At 44.3% G+C, this 16,740-nt stretch overlaps 1 protein-coding gene across 7 annotated transcripts in view; it reads left to right on the top strand.

Annotated features, from left to right (window-relative positions):
* elmo1 (engulfment and cell motility 1 (ced-12 homolog, C. elegans)) overlaps positions 1 to 16,740 on the top strand; it is a 74,982-nt gene that overhangs the window by 10,222 nt on the left and 48,020 nt on the right. For 5 of the 7 annotated variants that reach the window (XM_037473920.2, XM_037473918.2, XM_037473919.2 and 2 more), the window contains exon 2: positions 14,470 to 14,633. In XM_037473920.2, coding sequence (XP_037329817.1) covers positions 14,556 to 14,633 — 78 coding nt within the window. In that variant the 5' untranslated portion in view covers positions 14,470 to 14,555. Of the gene's footprint in view, positions 1 to 7,306; positions 7,492 to 8,615; positions 8,636 to 14,469; positions 14,634 to 16,740 lie in introns of those variants that run through there. The other 2 variants (XM_037473916.2, XM_037473917.2) reach the window with 2 other exon arrangements.

Here is a 16,740-nt window from a genome sequence, read left to right as displayed (position 1 = left end):
TGCTCTATTCCTGGGACTTCCACCCAGCTCACGCCGGGCCGGCAGAGCGCTCTGCTCGTTTCGTGGGTGTGTGGGCCAGTAACGTCCCAACGCACCTGCCCGTTTGGTTCTGAATTAGCAAACAAGAGATGTGCCATTTGTTATCATACTCGTGAACAGTCGTAATCCGGTTACGGGGCCGAAGGTCCCTCGAGAGCTGGGTATGTTTCCCTGTACACAGTTGGCTGGGATGAGCTTTCAGTGTTTTTGGATTAAGAAGCCGGGAGGCAGAGGGGAGTTTTTGGTCTTCTGTCTATTGCCCGTGTCTACATTTGTGATGGTGTAAGCATCTCTTCCATTAGAACCTTTTGCCTGGTTCTTTTGCCCGCCTGTTGTCTGCCGTGTAATTTTAGCATTTTTGAGGAAGTGTGATTGCAGCCCTTTAAAAAAAAAAAAGTATTTCCACACTCTTGGCCAAATTGAAAGACACTGGTTTTTGACCCTGCTGAAATGAAAGGTGGAGGCCAGTTGAACAGAGTAAATTAGTGGATTTTAAGGACAATTACTCTTTTTACTCCACAGGGTAAAGTAATTTCACTTTCCAACCGCTGCTTTTTTTTTTTTCCCGCAAAGGTTTTGGTCTGAGCCGGACTAGTATGTGCTGGTAAAACGTGCCATTACGACGCTGAGCTGGAGGGGAGCTATTGATTTTCCCCGCAGTAATGCAGTTTGAGTAGTTCCACAATGTGGGAACTGCAGCTGGTCGTAACTTGTTGTCTAAATATCTAATGAGGGCTTCGTAACATGCACTCTCAGGGTCTTTATAGACAAAAGGCACTTTTGCCTTTTCTGAAATGCCCCCACTTGGAATAATGATGGGCCCACTGTTCTGGTGGAGTAGTCAAGGTCACTTTATGATGGAGGCGTTTTTCTGCTTGTGAATGAAGAATGCAGCGCTGGTCCCTCCTGATGCTTCAACTCCTTCCGCCCCCTGCAGCGCACACACACACACACACACACACAAAAACAGGCTTCACGGTTAGACAATGGGACTATAGACCTGTTTCCATGACATCACTTTCCCACCAACCAAAAAGCCCCGTTCATTCCCGCCTCGATCACGTGACCTGGCAGGGTTTTGTGTGGTCCCTGTCCCTTCCACACATTCTTACTCACACACAAAATATACGTGAGAGGTCGGGTGACATTTTTCAGTTGGGCTTGTTCCATGAAGGGTGAACCCCCCCCCCCCCCCCCCCCCCACTCCCAACTCTTCTGCTTTTGAAGAATTGCTCTTTGATGTGGTGTGTTTTCGTACTTTACAAACTGTTGTGTATCGCAAAGAAAGGCGCACTCTTGTGTTTGTTTGAGCTGGCGTCAGTTTTCAGCACTCCTTTTGAAATTCATGATTGCTTAGACAACAAAGAAGGAAAAGAGAACCAAAAGTAACAATGTCTTCATTAATGCTCCTCCAGCTTCATCTGGTATTATGGATAAGATGGTACTATGGTTTAGTTTTAAGATAATAATAATAAGAAGAAGATAATTGATTTGGGAATATAAGAGTTCAGATTGTCACTACATTTAAAGTTATTTTTTTGATATATCATTTGGTTATCTTTGCTCGGCCACCGATATGAAAGCACCAATCTATGAGCTACACATACTACACTGTTGGAAATGCCAGCCCGAAGCATTGTTGTTCTCTGAAAGACCATGAGATTTTCAGTCAGTTATCATTTTAAGAAAGACATCTATTATGAAACACTTTAATAGCACCAGTGTCGCTATTGAAGTCAATTTATACTACAATAAACATTTGGTTAAATCCCCTCCTCCTCTAGTATGCATGGTGCTTGGCTTGAAAAACGCTCCCGTTTTTGTTTTTTTAGTGTCATGATGACACATTCTAGTCTGTTCCTTTGGGCATCAGGCTCTTCTTTCCAGCTTCCCCTAATGGTCTGGCTATGTAAGTTGATTACACCAAAGACCCCCAGAGGGCCTGCAGCCAGACCAGCGACTGTGGATCCTTCTGTGGGCGCACATATCATAGACAAGACATTTTTATCTCCCAAACCCACATCGCTAAATGAGGTAATTTAAGGTTTATAGATCACTGTTATCGGCCTGATCATTTCAACTGTGCTCCATAAAAGGCTTCTGGTGAAGATCAGAGCGGACGAGTGGTTGAGAAGCCGAATGGAGGAAGCTTATGGTGAGGCGTCTTCGATGATGACAGCAGTAGTATTTGTATCAAAGTTATTTTCCACCACAGCACGATTACAACTAAAATACAAAATAATGTCTTTTTGCTGATGCAACTATATGCTGTACATAATATGGTGCATTGATTGCTCACAGCACAGCTTAGTCCAACAATATTTTTAAAAATCTCCCTAGTTGCAATGGTAGTTATTGCAACTAGCTAGTTATGGTTAATTACCCGGCAGTATTTTCGTAACTCAATCTTTTTTATATCCATCAGTTTGGAAGAAACTCGAGATTCATTTTAGGATTCAAGACAGGGATCAAACTACACTGTGACTGTGGGGAGTGAGTGTTTGACCTGGTTAGGCTGCCTTGAATGGGGCTGAGACGCCTGAGAGCAGAAGGTCACACTGTCAGTGACTCTCACACACTCACAAACAGACTCGCACACACACACACACACTTTTCTTTTCCCTACTGGCAGTGAAAAGGCTTTCAGGCCAAACACCTAATTTTTTTCCTCTTTTCTGTTTTTAAGCTCTTATCGGCAACCTTGATGCTTACTGATATTGAGTTGTGTAATGGGGGAGGACTAGTTATTTTTAAACCTAAATAGAAAGGAGATTGTGCTTGAACACGGCACATAGCCTATTGTGTTTCTGTTAGCGAGGCACTAAAAGGGAAAAACAACACGTGGAATCGTCGCCTTACATAACACTCTTGAATACACAAGCTGCAAGTACAGAGGATTAAAATGTACACACAGGTGTATTTTTATTTTTAGAGGTAATGTTTCGTGAGCACTCAAATATCCAAAAATATCACATGTTGATTGATCCGGGAGCAGTGGTGAACCTGATTTTGGGAGCAATGTGTCACCATGTTTGCATGCTCACTTATCAGTATCCATAAATCTGTTGTTGGATGTGGTAAAAACACTCAATCCATTAGAATACAAATTCCGATTTATTCATCAGTCATGCTGTTAATGGGATAATGGCACATGGCCGCCAAACATGTTCATCAGTACTATTCACTGAATTTCAGATCTACCATGACCACTTTGTTGTGATGGTGTAACTTTCTGTTCATGTAATAATAATGCATTGTAATATTATTCCCATATATTACTTACATAGTTGGTTGTTTTGGGAAGTAAGATTATTCTGTTTCTAGCAGAGGTTAGATGAGAATATTAATACCTTCTGACCGTAGCCATCAGACGGTCAGCGTAGCCCAGTTTAGCACAGGAACTGCTAGCTGGGCTTTGTCCAAAACTAACTAGATCCAACTAGCCGGTAAGAGGTTGTTAGATTAATAAATTGTGGTGTAGAAACTTGCAAATTAGTTGGTATTTAAAGCGTATAAGAATGGATGGATGGATCCTCGGTTAGCTCGTTCCCCATTTGCATTATTTATGCTATGCTAAGCTAACGGTCAAGCTAGCTTCATATTTAGATGAGTTCTATCTTCTATGTAACGCTCAGCGATGACACAAACGCAATAATCGCAGCAGCGCAATCAGGGTGGGCTTTCTTTTTGTTAGTCGCCTCCTTTATGCCATGCGGGTTTAGTTCCCTGAACCTGTGTGATGTAACTCTACCCTGAGAGGAGCAGGGAGTCAGCAGCACATTAGCCTGAAAGCTCCGACTATTACACTTCTAAAGTATCCCAGGGGATGATGAGAGGATGGGTTGCACGCGGACACGTGGGCAGTGAGACTCGACTTTTCATGCAGTTGCGTAGTAGACGCAGGAGTGTTCGGTCCAATTAAATGTAGCTAACGGGTCTTGACACCTTGGTGGCCGTTGACTCTGAAAGGTCTGATTTGGACTTTATTTCTTTATTTCTGAAAATGATGTATTATGCCATGAACATGTAATACCTATGGAAAAATGTACTAATTGTCTGCATGTTGATGGTTTGCAGACCAGACACAAGGATTTTCGTTGACGTTGATCTGGACTCCAAACTGCAACTTGATAAAGAGATCTTCTGCTGTTTGTGGCCTATGATAATTACATTAAAGGTAAACCCATTTCAGAGCCCCTCTCCCCCCGCCTTCACAGACATCCAAGCAGGAAGTCTGTCTCTCTGCAGTGTCCTCTAAGTAGCAAGTGGCTCTTCTTATTTCATTTGGACAGAGGGAACAGGCGGCATATGTTAACTGCCTCTGGCTAGCTGCTAAGTTGTTTTTCGGGATCAAGGCCAAATGAGATGTTTGCCGTTGAGCTGCTGTTGTTGTTTTGGGGAAGAAGCACATTGTGTGATCACACACCTACTCGTGAGGTGTCGTTTAGCGAGGCCATGTGCCGTTTGGAAGGTGAAATGTGTTCCAGCTGCCTGTGCGTGGTAAACATTTTTAACGCTGTATGTTCAAATGCATGGATCATAACTAATGGAGTTAGTAAAGCATGCTGCCCATCTTCAAGTGGAATACATTCGGAAGGGTTTTTAAATTATAGATGATCCTCCTGAGGTGTTGTGGATTTGTATTTTCCCGACAACCTCCTCTGCAAGCTCTGTGGGAATGTGCACATTCAATTCATGTTTGTAAAATATGAAAGAAAACGAATAAGATGGGCTCTGAAAAAGGAACAAACCATAATCTCCATACGTTTCTGACACCTATGCGAGCAGCTGTCAGATGCAGGGTTGACTGATGAGTCTCTTTTGGACAGTACAACAACCATCTTAAAGGCAGGCTAGTTGGCTCCTCCTGTCTTTCTTGTAGCTTTATGTGTTAAAGTATTGAGGCGGATTGATCTTTTCATCCAATGCAATCAAACGACTACTAAAACTAATTGTCCAAAAGGGCCCAAAAATATACAACGTTTTTGAGGTTTTAAAACGACAACAATGATTTGGTGCTTTTAAACTCCACAGTGAGCTTTTTTATATCCTCCTGGACACGTCGTCCTATGTGATCACAATACGGGTCTTTTCAGCACGAGAGAGGGATCCACCCTTCATTGCTCTGCCTGAGTTTTCTTCCATTTTTACCCTGCTAAAGAAAAAGTTGGCATTTCTTTATCTGCAGCGGGGGTTGAAAAGGACAAGGTGTCAAATGATGCAGATTGTGAATCCCCTGAGGCAGAGTTTTTATATTGGGCAATGTGAATAGATATTTGCCTTTGTAGAATGCATTGTTCTACTGCGGTTCTAATTTAATCTTTTACTTGCCTTGTAAATAAAACAATTGCCTCTAAATCACTGCTAGACCGGCATGTACGATTCCCTGTTTTGCTAGTCCGTAATATCATATTTTCACAAACTTAAGCCTTTGTGTGTGCTAGCAGTAATTATGTCTCATCTGTCTTTAAAGTCCTGCTTCAACACAACCCTCCGCGCATACTACGGCTGAATAGCTCCTGATTGGATCAGCAACCAGACGAGTCAGTCGGGTCAACGGCAATCTTCCCAAACAAAAAAAAAATAGATCATTCAGCTCTGCCGTTTATGAAATCAGAATAACATGAACCAGAATGACATTCCATGTAAACAGAGTCATATGGATGTGTGTGTGTCTGGAAATAAAGCAGCTGATCATGATAAACCAACCACTTATCACATGGAGCCTTTGAAGCTGGCTGCTAAAAGCTCAATCCGCAGCTCTAACTTTCTAATTGCTGCTCTTGGTAGACACCATTAGTGACGTCATGTAGAAACATCTCACAATACTGCGCTGCCCTGCTGTATAGTCGTACAAACAGTCTGGCTATGAATCCAAAGTGTGGCAGGCGGGGCGATGGCTCTGATGAGGTGAGGGGATGAAAATACAGGGTTTCTTACACAAGCCGTCATTACGAGGGAAGGGAAGTTTGACCTCATGAACCCGAGCGGCTTCCTGGACGTGTCTGTCGGGGGGGACCGAGCACAGCGGAGATGGTTTGGACAGATAATTGAAGCCTCTGACGGGGGGGGGGGGGGGGGGGAGCAGCAGAGTCCCCAGCGAGAGCTCTGACTCAGCAGGGCCTCACGGTTTAATCTTCCCTGACGGACAGTTGGTGTAAATCACAAGAGAATATTGCTCGCTGTTCTGCAAAAAAATCCTTTGTGGAAAAGGTCCTTAACATTTTTTTTTTCTTCACTTCCTCCGATCTCTATGAACCACGGTTGCTTTGTTGAGTGCCAACCAACGGCTTGGGTTTCTATTCGCTTAGATCGCTTGTCTTGCTATGTTGAAATGTTAATTTAGTCCAACGCTTGACTCTTTGTATGCATGCTTTTATGAGACCATGGCTGACCTCGGCATGCGTGGCGTAAACATCTGCTTTTGTGTGACTCTTGCACAGATGGTCTGTTAAGCTGCCACTCTGAAGTGAAGATGTCATTGACCCTCCTTCGAATACAGTAAATGTTTCATCTGAGCACCTCGCCTCTCAGCTCGTGGTCGCTTGTGAGCGTGTGTAAACCGACCGGCTGTTGGCGCTTGTTTGGGACTGTTCTGACTGCCTGTTGCATCAGTGGCGTTTGAGGAGAAGTGAAAGCGTGCGTGGCGTTGGTGGCCGTCACCTGCTCTGTGGCCTTTTAGTTTTGGGGGTAAAGCTGTGGTTGAACATTTACCCTCACGTTTCTGAAAATGAATGCGACAGCCGGCAGCCGATTTGCTTAACTAGTCTGGAAATAGAAACTGGTTCCGTGCCCCCTCCAAAAGCACCTAAATCCACCTGCGGGCAGCTCTAAAGCGCACTAATTGACACTGTAGCTTGCCATCATCTGCTTAGCAGATCCAGCCCAACTCCAGTTATTTTTCGGTCTTAAATTCATATTTAGAAAAGTATTTTTTGTTTTGTTTTGGAAACTGTACTTTTTCACTGTTCAGTTGGAATCTGGGTAATCCGCCCCAACACGGTCTATATCTTTTGTTTGTAGTGTATTAGACATTATAGTTCTGTGTCCAATGCGAAGGCTCCAGTTGTTTATTCTCACAGCAGTGCACTGGAGGAGGAGTGCACAGTTTCTTTCTTCACCTGCGGATTAGACCAGAGGCCTCTCTTACTCGCTGCCATTTCATCTGGAACTTTTGCCGCTTCTTTCGTTCGACAAACCCGCTTCCTCTTATCTCGACAAACGCCTACTTCCTCCTTCTGTCTCTCGCAGCACTCTGGTTCGCCCGCGGCGACGCACTGCACGAACCGAGGTGAGCGGCTCATGATGCTGAGGGCACTTCACTCGGGGGGGGCAGACACTCTGACTAAAGCTGATTAAAGGAAAGGGTCGCCTTCTCCCCCTGCGCTCCAAGCAGTATTTTGCAGAAGACGTGGGTTGGTTAGCGGGCCTGTCGCTTGTCAAGTTTTCCGGGTGAGTCCGCTCGCGTTCACTGTGTTTTGTCTTCTTTCTTTCTTTTTTTTTTTTTTTTTTACACTTCCTTCACGCTGCACACAGGATACAGTAGGCCTCAGGGTGCGGCTCCGTTCACTCTCCTGCCTCCTCCCCAGCGGGTTTCCAGTGGGCACGAGCGCGGGTTAGACGTTGTGTGCAGTGTGGAGAAGCGTACGTCTCGGTGCAAACTGTATATGTCTGCCAGTGGAACGGAAACGCCAAAGAACGGATGTGTTTTCAGACGGTTGAGCGTTCTGGCCTCACGGTTTAGGGGAACATGGAAATGTGGTGTCAATAATGTATTGTTTATGGAAAGAGAGAGAATACAGATACACCTGCTGCATTGTGATCGAGTTTTGTGCCTACAGGGCTTGTTTTGCTCTCTATCTGCCTTCTCCTCTGGAAAGTGTCTCCCGGTCTTTGGAATCCCTCGCAGTGTTTTGATTATCTGGGAGTGCAGGATACCGTCCAAAGTACCTCCTAATTGTTTCTGACTCACTTGTTTACCTCACATTGTCTGGCTTGCCCTCCTAAACGCCGCACCATTTGGGCTAAGCCTTTCCCCGCATTCAGCCCCACGCTGAGCATGTTTTCTCGCCTGTGTGTGTGTGTGTGTGTGTGTGTGTGTGTGTGTGGGTACAGATTCATGTTTCTACATACACATGCAGGAGATTCGGCTGTGTGCAGCCAGGGTCACGCTGCGTCCTCTTTGCGTGAGGTCGGTTGGTCGGCTGCAGGCTTCAGTTGTTGCGAGCTGCCGACAGGATTTCCTTGTTGCAGCACTTTATGGGGGGGGAAACCACTTTGTGACAGAAAGAGGCAAACGGAGACGAGTGGCCGCGCTACTGTCGCCCTCGTCACTCTCATTTTCGAGTTTGGGAAGACCTCAAACTGAATTAGATAAATGTAGGTAGATGTCCTTATTTTTGAAGCGTTGTTGTTGTTTAAAGTTTTTTTTTTTTTTTTAGAGCAGGGCACTTCCTCCAAGTCAAATCTAGAAGCCGTATTCGTGCACCCCGACCTCAGCCTTCCCGCCTATCCTCTCGTCTGCGTAATTTATTGGCAGCTGTTTTTGCAGCCCTTTGTCTTGGAGCCAGCAGCCTTCCTGTGGGCCGGGTGCTGGGTATGTATGTGCGTTTGGGAGGGATCGGGTCATTCCGCAACGGCATTTCTCACATTCTTTAGTTTTGTCTTTCTGTCATGCTTTGCCATTGGGACCCGGTGTATTTTTGTTCAAATGATCTCAATGATTCCATTCCCCGGGTACATATTCTAAAATAGAGACATTCATTTTGTATCAAATGTGCTCACCTTTTTTATGTCTGTGTAATTAGTTAGACAACGTTTGATAGACGTAACAGCTAGTTTGAGATGGTGAGCTGAAATGGGGAGCTAGAAGCAAATGATGTATTCTTGAAATAGTTCAAAGTAAGGGATGTAAAATCTGCTCATTTGGTTAGTTGATGGGTGCTGTTGATGCGGCCGGCTTGAGGAGGAGAACATCAAACAAGTTCAGAAACTCTAACACAGACATTTAGATTGGTGTTGAGTTACTACGGGTGTGTTAGTTTCTGGCATACACACACACACCTCTCCTCCAGGGTGCAACATGACCATCCTGTGGCTGTGTGTGTGTGTGTGTGTGTGTGTGTGTGTGTGTGGCTGTGCGTGTGTGCGTGGGCGGGCAAAGGCGTCACACTTGGAGCAACAATAACTCCGTCGTCCTCAGGCCCATGTCGCTGGCCTTTTGTATCCGCTCTCAGATGAAGGATGGTGCTCTTTAGGTAACATGGTTGTCTCGCGCACACACACACACACACACACACACACACCCTGCAGCGAGGCGGCAGCGAGCCCTTTGTAGAAGCATCAGATGAAGAGCTAGAAGGGGTTCTTTTGAAATCCACCCAGCACATTGTGCATATATTAGAGCATGATTGTATATGATGTTTTCTTATATCATGGTGTGAGAGGGTTAACGTTTTTAACGTTTCTAAAGATTTATTAGAATTAAAATCTTCTCAAAACCATAATAATTACTATTTAAAATGTGGGTGACATTTGACTAGCAAACCATGTATCAATTATTCAAGCTTGTGAACTTATATGTTCAATCAGAGCTGTCAGTATTTGGACCAATTAGCTGATGAAAAGCAAGATCTTTGAGATTGACTGACTACAACCGTCAATGTCTTCTATTTATCTTTATATCTTTATACGTTTACGTATTAGTTCAGATTTTGCATCTGGATCAGATCCCGAGAACATGTTTGAAACATCAGTTTAAGAATTAACAACGGTGATGGGAGATGCATTAAAGCGGGAAAGCTGTTGACCTGACGGAGCAGGTGGAGAGAAAGCATCCATACTAATCATTTGTGGCATTGTTACTCATCTGCCACGCGTCATTTAAAGAGCGCCCTTGAGAGAGTCGTCCAAAATAAAGTGACGGTTCAAGGCAAAAGCTTGAGGACATCTTTACGTCTCTCAACATTTAAACGTTGACATTTGAAAAATTAGCGAGAAGAATGGCACAGTAAATATGTCCCAGGCTTCGTGCTGGTTGGTCACATTGGCCAACCGGGGGGGGGGGGGGGCGCTCGGATCATGTTCCCCCTAACATCCGTGGCCCCCACCCTCTCACCCTCTGTCTGCCACTTACTCGTTCAGCAAATCCGTACAAAGCTTTTTAATTGGATTTTAAAAAAATAACGCGTTTCAAATACAGCAAGAGGCACATTGTTGTTTCCAACAAGTTCCGTTATGTGTTGATTGAGATTCTCGGAGAGCTGTTAGAAAGTGGGTGAAAAATGAAGTGAGAAGATCCATGATGCAACAATAAGTTACTGCCAGTGTTAGATAGTAGTAATACTACCATTGGTTTTCTTATGAACATATCTACGTTCTTTTAACTACTATATAGGGAGTGCTAGTTTGGCTTTCTAATTTTCTTTTTAGTTGACTCATTCTCCAAAAGTTCCATCCAAATTTTCCCCCATTCTTACCTATAATCTTCATTCATTTGTATTGCCCATTCTTTCATCCTCTCCATCTCCTTGCTGCTTTATCGTCTCACATTTATTCAGTTAAATGTAAGATGACGTTGTCTTTGTGTGCCGTTCTTTAAATTCTATTCTTTCTTTCTCATTTGCTCATTTCCTATCACGCTCGTCCCTCAACTTCACCGCTCCATCCCCTCTTTCTCTTCCCCTCCATCTACCGACAATGTGACCCTCACTTTGCACGTCCTGAATTATTGAGGTGAAACCCAGCACTCTTGTGCTGCCCAACAAATTCCAAGCCTTCTCCGTTTCCTCTCCTCTTACCCCTTTCTCTCGTCTTTATTGATGGTTTTGTTCCTTAATTTCGACCTCGGGCACCGGATCAGCTCACAGGGTAACATGAGATTTTTTTTCTTTTTTCGCACCCTTTTGGGAGCTAATCCTGAGTATTTATGGCCGCTTTAACCCACCGGTGCGCGCTTCTTTGGTTACTGCAGGTGGGCGAGTGCTTGAAGACGGATTAACTTGACGCGCTCGCAGATCGCGCTGCACTGCGGCTCAGTCTGGGTAGAGCGATGGTTTTGGCAGCACAGGATACATAAGTGCAATTAAACAACGGAACAACCCATGTCAGTTGTGGTTGACAAAAATGAATGAACAGAGAGAAAGAGGAGAGGAAGCAGGCAAGGAAGGAAGCCGGGCCAGATCCTGAACATTCCAGAAGGATGGAGTGAGCTCGGTGTCCCGTTAGTTTGTCTGAACCTCCGGGCCGAGTGAAAAATAAACACACACTTGACTCGACTCAACCCGGGTTGCAGTAAATCACTCGCTCTCAAGTGCTGAGCTCTGAGAACATTTGTGTGTACCCTGGTTGCTCTGAAGTTTTTCCCTGGCGCAGCGCGTGACGATTGCATTAAAAACATGTCGATCAAAGTTCATGGTGTGCTATTTAGGTCAATACATGACAATATTTTCCTTTCATTTATATTTTAGCAGAATACTGTGTGCGCTTGAATAACCGTTTAATTATTATTATCGTATTATTACCGCAATATTCACCACAAAGAACATTTTCCCCATATTGTGGATCTCTGGTGTTGAACCACTGCATCTCTCAATCGTGTGTGTGTGTGTGTGTGTGTGTACGTTTGTGTGGAATCAATAAGCCTCAAGGCCGTCCATCTCTGAGTCATCTGTAGTTCTCGGAAGATGATGACAAGATGCTCAGAAAATATACACACACACACACACACACAGCCCTGCTGTCTTGACTGAACCAATTCAAGTCCTTCGACAGGAGAATAATCCTATTAATCACACAAACAAGCTCTTGTAAAGTTTATTTTCTGTTCTTCTTATTTTGGACATTTCTTTCAGTTATGACTGTATTATGATTATTGTAATGTGGGGACAGAGCAGCGCACAACAAACCTCGGGTAATTGCGGTTACTCAAATATATCTTTCTGTACTTATTTATTCTTCCACCATCAGATACCCAGGTTCTTCTGAATATGAGATTGAATTGGATGATACATAATCCCTGTCAATTTATTGAGATGGCTTTAATTAAACAAAAGACAGTTACCCCTTTTCTCTTTTAAATTTGTTTTCTTTGTTAAAACTTCCTCTCCCTGCTCACACACACACATAATATCAGGCCTCAGGAATTGTAACATTAATATTGGCCAAATGACAATTTTCACATGATGCCAATGACCAAGAAATTACCATAATTGTCGTAAACTATAACGACTCCATAGCTTTGCTCTTTTTTCTTAAACTGAATGCCTCTCCATGAGTTCAGTTGGTGTTGAGAATCTGTGCATAGATGACTAACATGCTGTTTCCTGCACAACATAACTGTATGATTCACCCATTCACGCATTCTAGTCTAGCATAGATTAACTGGAGGGGGCTGGCGTTTCTTTTTTAAGAATACATTTTATGTTTGTTTATGAAGTGCAGGTGTATGTTCAATCATGTTCATTTTACATTTTATCCATCGGTCTCTGTGTTGTCTTGTGATTTTTGTCCTCATAAGGCTGCAGGGAGACTGAGAGGTGCACAGCTGAAAGCACATAATGTCACTGAAGGCCAAACGGTCTCGCTAAGTATTTAACTAATGATATACGAAACCATTCTAATCTTCAATGAACACACTTGGTCCTGTGTCAATGGTGGCAATTCAAAGGCGGGGGGTGGGGTGAGTCATATTTGGGGAGTTGTGACAAACGTGACTTGAGTATGACACGCGCCTTGGAAAGAAAGAGGCATCCACATCTCGAGCTATTGATGCAGCGGCTGCCATGGCAACGGACCCTTGAATAAAGGCTATGCGGATCATTGTGGGGTGACTCACACGTAAGGCCAGGCCAGTCTCATTACGCAAACAATCTTTAGATTAATACATGCTCATCAAATACACTGTTTGCATGTACAGAAGCAAACAGACTCCGGATATATACACAAAAAAAACATTTTTCATATCTCACTATTTCGCCTGTGTTCATGCACACGCTCTGCCAATATCAACACTCGCACTATTCTGCTCATTAGTTTTCTCCTGTGAGTCACCCTGAGCCAGTTTTATTGCATTATGGATTAAGATTAGATATGAGGCTCCTAAATGGGAACTAGGATGATTCAAGTTCTCTAGACAGGCTGGCAAGGTGAATTATTCATGGCTTCCTCAGTCGGTTTTGGAGATATCTAGCAAATATTTTCCCCTTGATAACTGTGTGATGATGGCTTTTAGTAGACCCCCCCCCCCCCATGCAAGAACACCCAGGTAGCTTTACCCTTGTTTTTCCACTTCGGAGCTTCGAACACGGAGGTCAAGCAGACTGTCCGTTGGTCTGTCGGCCCCTCACAGAAGTCCTCTGCACAGGGACAGAAGACAGGGAGGGGCTACCCAGAAGGGGGCGCCCCATATTGAAATGTGTGCGTGAGTCCTTTTATGTGCCTTCTAATTTGGTGAAGACATGACTGTCTATATTTCTTGTGTCTCATAGTATACGTAGCTGCACTTAACACACCTTACAATCTGTAACCCCCCCCCCCCCCCCCCCCCTGAACATTGATAACACTGGAATTGAACTGAAAGCTAGACGGATGTTTTATAGTTGAAAAATAAAGTTGTCCGTGCTCTCTGGTGGCAAACGATGCGATGGAGCCAATGTTTCATGCTGACTTTTGGCATTTCTGTTTTTTTTTATGTTGTCTGGTATCCGCAATATGCTAATGTCCACAGATGTATTCGTCTGGCCACAGAAGACATTACTGAAATGTTTCCACACGCTGTTTTGTGGTGACCTTCAGGGGTTGAATGGGAAGAACGCTCCTATAAGCAGAGGAAGAACCTCTGCTCTATAAGCTGCTTTAAAAAGCTGTTTCTTGCTGCGTGGCTAAAGTGCTGCATCATCACACAGCTGCTTTATCTGTCAAACTGCAGTCACCTTTTTTCCTTGTGGAAATATCTCAAAGGAATCGCATGCTGTAGTCGGGTAGGCTGGTTTGTGTCTATCTGCTGTGTTTAAATGACTGAACGCAGGCAAAAAAAAAGGAAAAAGAAAACCTTTTCTATTCTCTCACCTGCTGTGTCCTCATTAGCGGTTCAACTTTGAGAGGAATTAACAGTCCCAACAGCACATTTAAATGTTTTTTGTTTCAACAACTGCTAATTGAATAGGGTATTAAAAAAAAAAGAAAAGCCCATCAGAAGACGGAATGAGTGCTTTTGTTTGTATACGCTGGTGTCAGACCATAAACTGTGTATTTGAAAACATTTTTAACTAGTACTTCAACCTTGATGGCACTGAAACGGTGTTCTAGTTGTGGGCTGATGGCGACGCCGAGCTGTGTGGTTTCTACACTCGAGCCCCGATGACCGCTATTCACACATTGCATCCGGGAAGCCGGACCTCAGATGATTGTAATATCACTCTCGCCCCGCAGGTTTGGATGAGCCACCTCCAGAAGTCGTGACAGAGGGGCGAGGCCGCGAGACGCGCACACACAACCCCCCACCCCACCCGTCAGCCATGCCGCCGCCGGCAGACACGGTCAAGGTGGCCATCGAGTGGCCGGGGGCCTTCCCCAAGCTCATGGAGATCGACCAGGTACGTGTCTGACGGGGTCCGGGTTACTGTTCCTTGAGTCCACAGGGACGTACGCTTAGAAGAAAAAGCCGAGCACGCGTTGTGTCACTTGAACAAGGCGCATGCTTTGTCTGGACGCAATATTCGTAGCTCAACCCGTCGTTGTCATAATAGATTGTAATATGTATTTGGGTGGGTGTATGTCTTGAAAAGGAAGGCGGATGTGATAAGGGCATCGTCCGTCTTTGTTTGCTCCTTACAATAATACTAATTACCTGAAGGATGTGCCGTAATTACGGAGGAATAATGTAGCCGTGGCTTTGACACAGCTATGAAGATGCTGCGCTCAATGTGACGGTAGAAAATGTTCAGACAGGTTCTTCAACTTAAAGCCAAACAGAACTTCAAAATAACAGTGAAGATATTATCAACTGTGGATTATTAAATATGAATTCTGAATTCATGCTCATCAAATTTTCTAGTTGCAATTGAAAGTTGTCAACGTTCTCGCACTAAAAAGTATAGTTTCATCATTAACTTAATTTACAAGTTTAGTTAAAAACTATTTAGAAGGTGTTGAAAGCTGAACAGATTTGAGACAGGATTTGAATGAGAAACATCAAAATTCTCATTATTTTGGGTCAAAATGGTGCACTTCAACATTTTCAGCATTACCAGTCATTTTTCCCCCCGTCAAAACGAATTCAATGCTTTGATAGAATCGATGCCGTCTGCCTAGTCAGTGGTTTAGCGCGGATGTGAGCCAACACACAGCCCAAATACGACTCCTCAGGTAAAGGCCACTCTGATCATAGCTGATGAAATTCTAATGGAATAATTAGCCCAAACAATACCAACCTCGTGTGAGGGAGGGGGGGGGGGGTTTCAAGTTTTCCAATGTTGTTTGATTACACATACAGGGTGTAGAATGGCCTATTCTCTGGGTGACTAATGGTCGTACAAGCTGTGTGTCACCCTGGCAACCGGAGAACGCGATTAACAAACTCAATGGACCACTGAGCGAGACGTTGGACCACGGCGTGCGTCCGCGCTCCCCGTGAGGGTCGTAAGGCACTACAGCTGGGGATGTCCTTTTTAATGTCTCCTTCACAGCAGGGTTTTGCAGCCTGAATTGTTGTCGAACATCTCGAGCTCCACTTTGGTCTTTCTGACGTCTTCAAGCAGCTCCCTCCCCTCCGCCCCCCTCCCCCATCCGCTTTTATCTAATTTTCTTATCTCTCGCTGTCATCTTTCTCTTGTTCCTCCAGTCGGTTGCAGCTCATTGTCCTGCTTTTTGCTTTCTCTCCTTTTCGTTCCTCCTCTCACTCGTCCTCCTCCCATCTTTTGTTAAGACTGTAACGCTTGTGCTTTTCCTCCTCCACCCTCAGCCCTCACCTCGTCCACATCCCTCCACATCTCCGCGGTACAATAGGCCCTGCAGCAGCATATGTCTGTCTGAGTCATGCCATGGGGAGTGGGCTTCGTTTCTTCAGTCCCACAGAAAGTGTGTGTGAATGGATAGATGCAAATCTGTATTGTTGGGTTTTTTTATGGCTAGAACTCTGCATAAGTGAATTTGTGCGTGGGCGTGTTTGCATGGCATTACTATTCCTTTCTGTGTGTGTGTGTGTGTGTGTTAACATAGTACATGTATACATCTGTATGGGGATTTATCTGTATTTGTTTGTGCTCCCCTGGTGTGTGTGTGTGTGTGTGTGTGTGTGTGTGTGTGTTCCGCTGTGATTTCAGTATCTCTCCAAATACCTTCAATGCCTAGAAGACACAAAAGTCTGACATTTGTGTTGTACCGTTGGGGAATTGGTAAAGGTGCCGACTATTGAAATAAAGAATTTGTATTCGTCGGAAATGTAATCGAGAGCCGGGAGACTGTTTGTCTGCGGGGGGGAAATACGTTTTGGAGATAAGCCGTAGAATTGAAGTCAAAAGGAAATGTCGTGGTATTTTATACACTATAGTGTGAGGCAGTGTGAAATTACATTGATCTAAAACCTGAGTTTTGTTAGAGCTCTAACAAATGACACTTTTTTGAGCTGATGCAGTGCAAACTTGTTGGTATCAGTTGCCTATTTACAGGATCAGTATCATTCATTCAGATGAATGTCTGTGG

Source organism: Pungitius pungitius, chromosome 17, assembly GCF_949316345.1.
Source record: "Pungitius pungitius chromosome 17, fPunPun2.1, whole genome shotgun sequence".
In the NCBI taxonomy this organism is placed as follows: Eukaryota; Metazoa; Chordata; class Actinopteri; order Perciformes; family Gasterosteidae; genus Pungitius; species Pungitius pungitius.
Note: the sequence above shows the minus strand (reverse complement) of the source record. Positions and strands in the feature narration are given on the sequence as shown.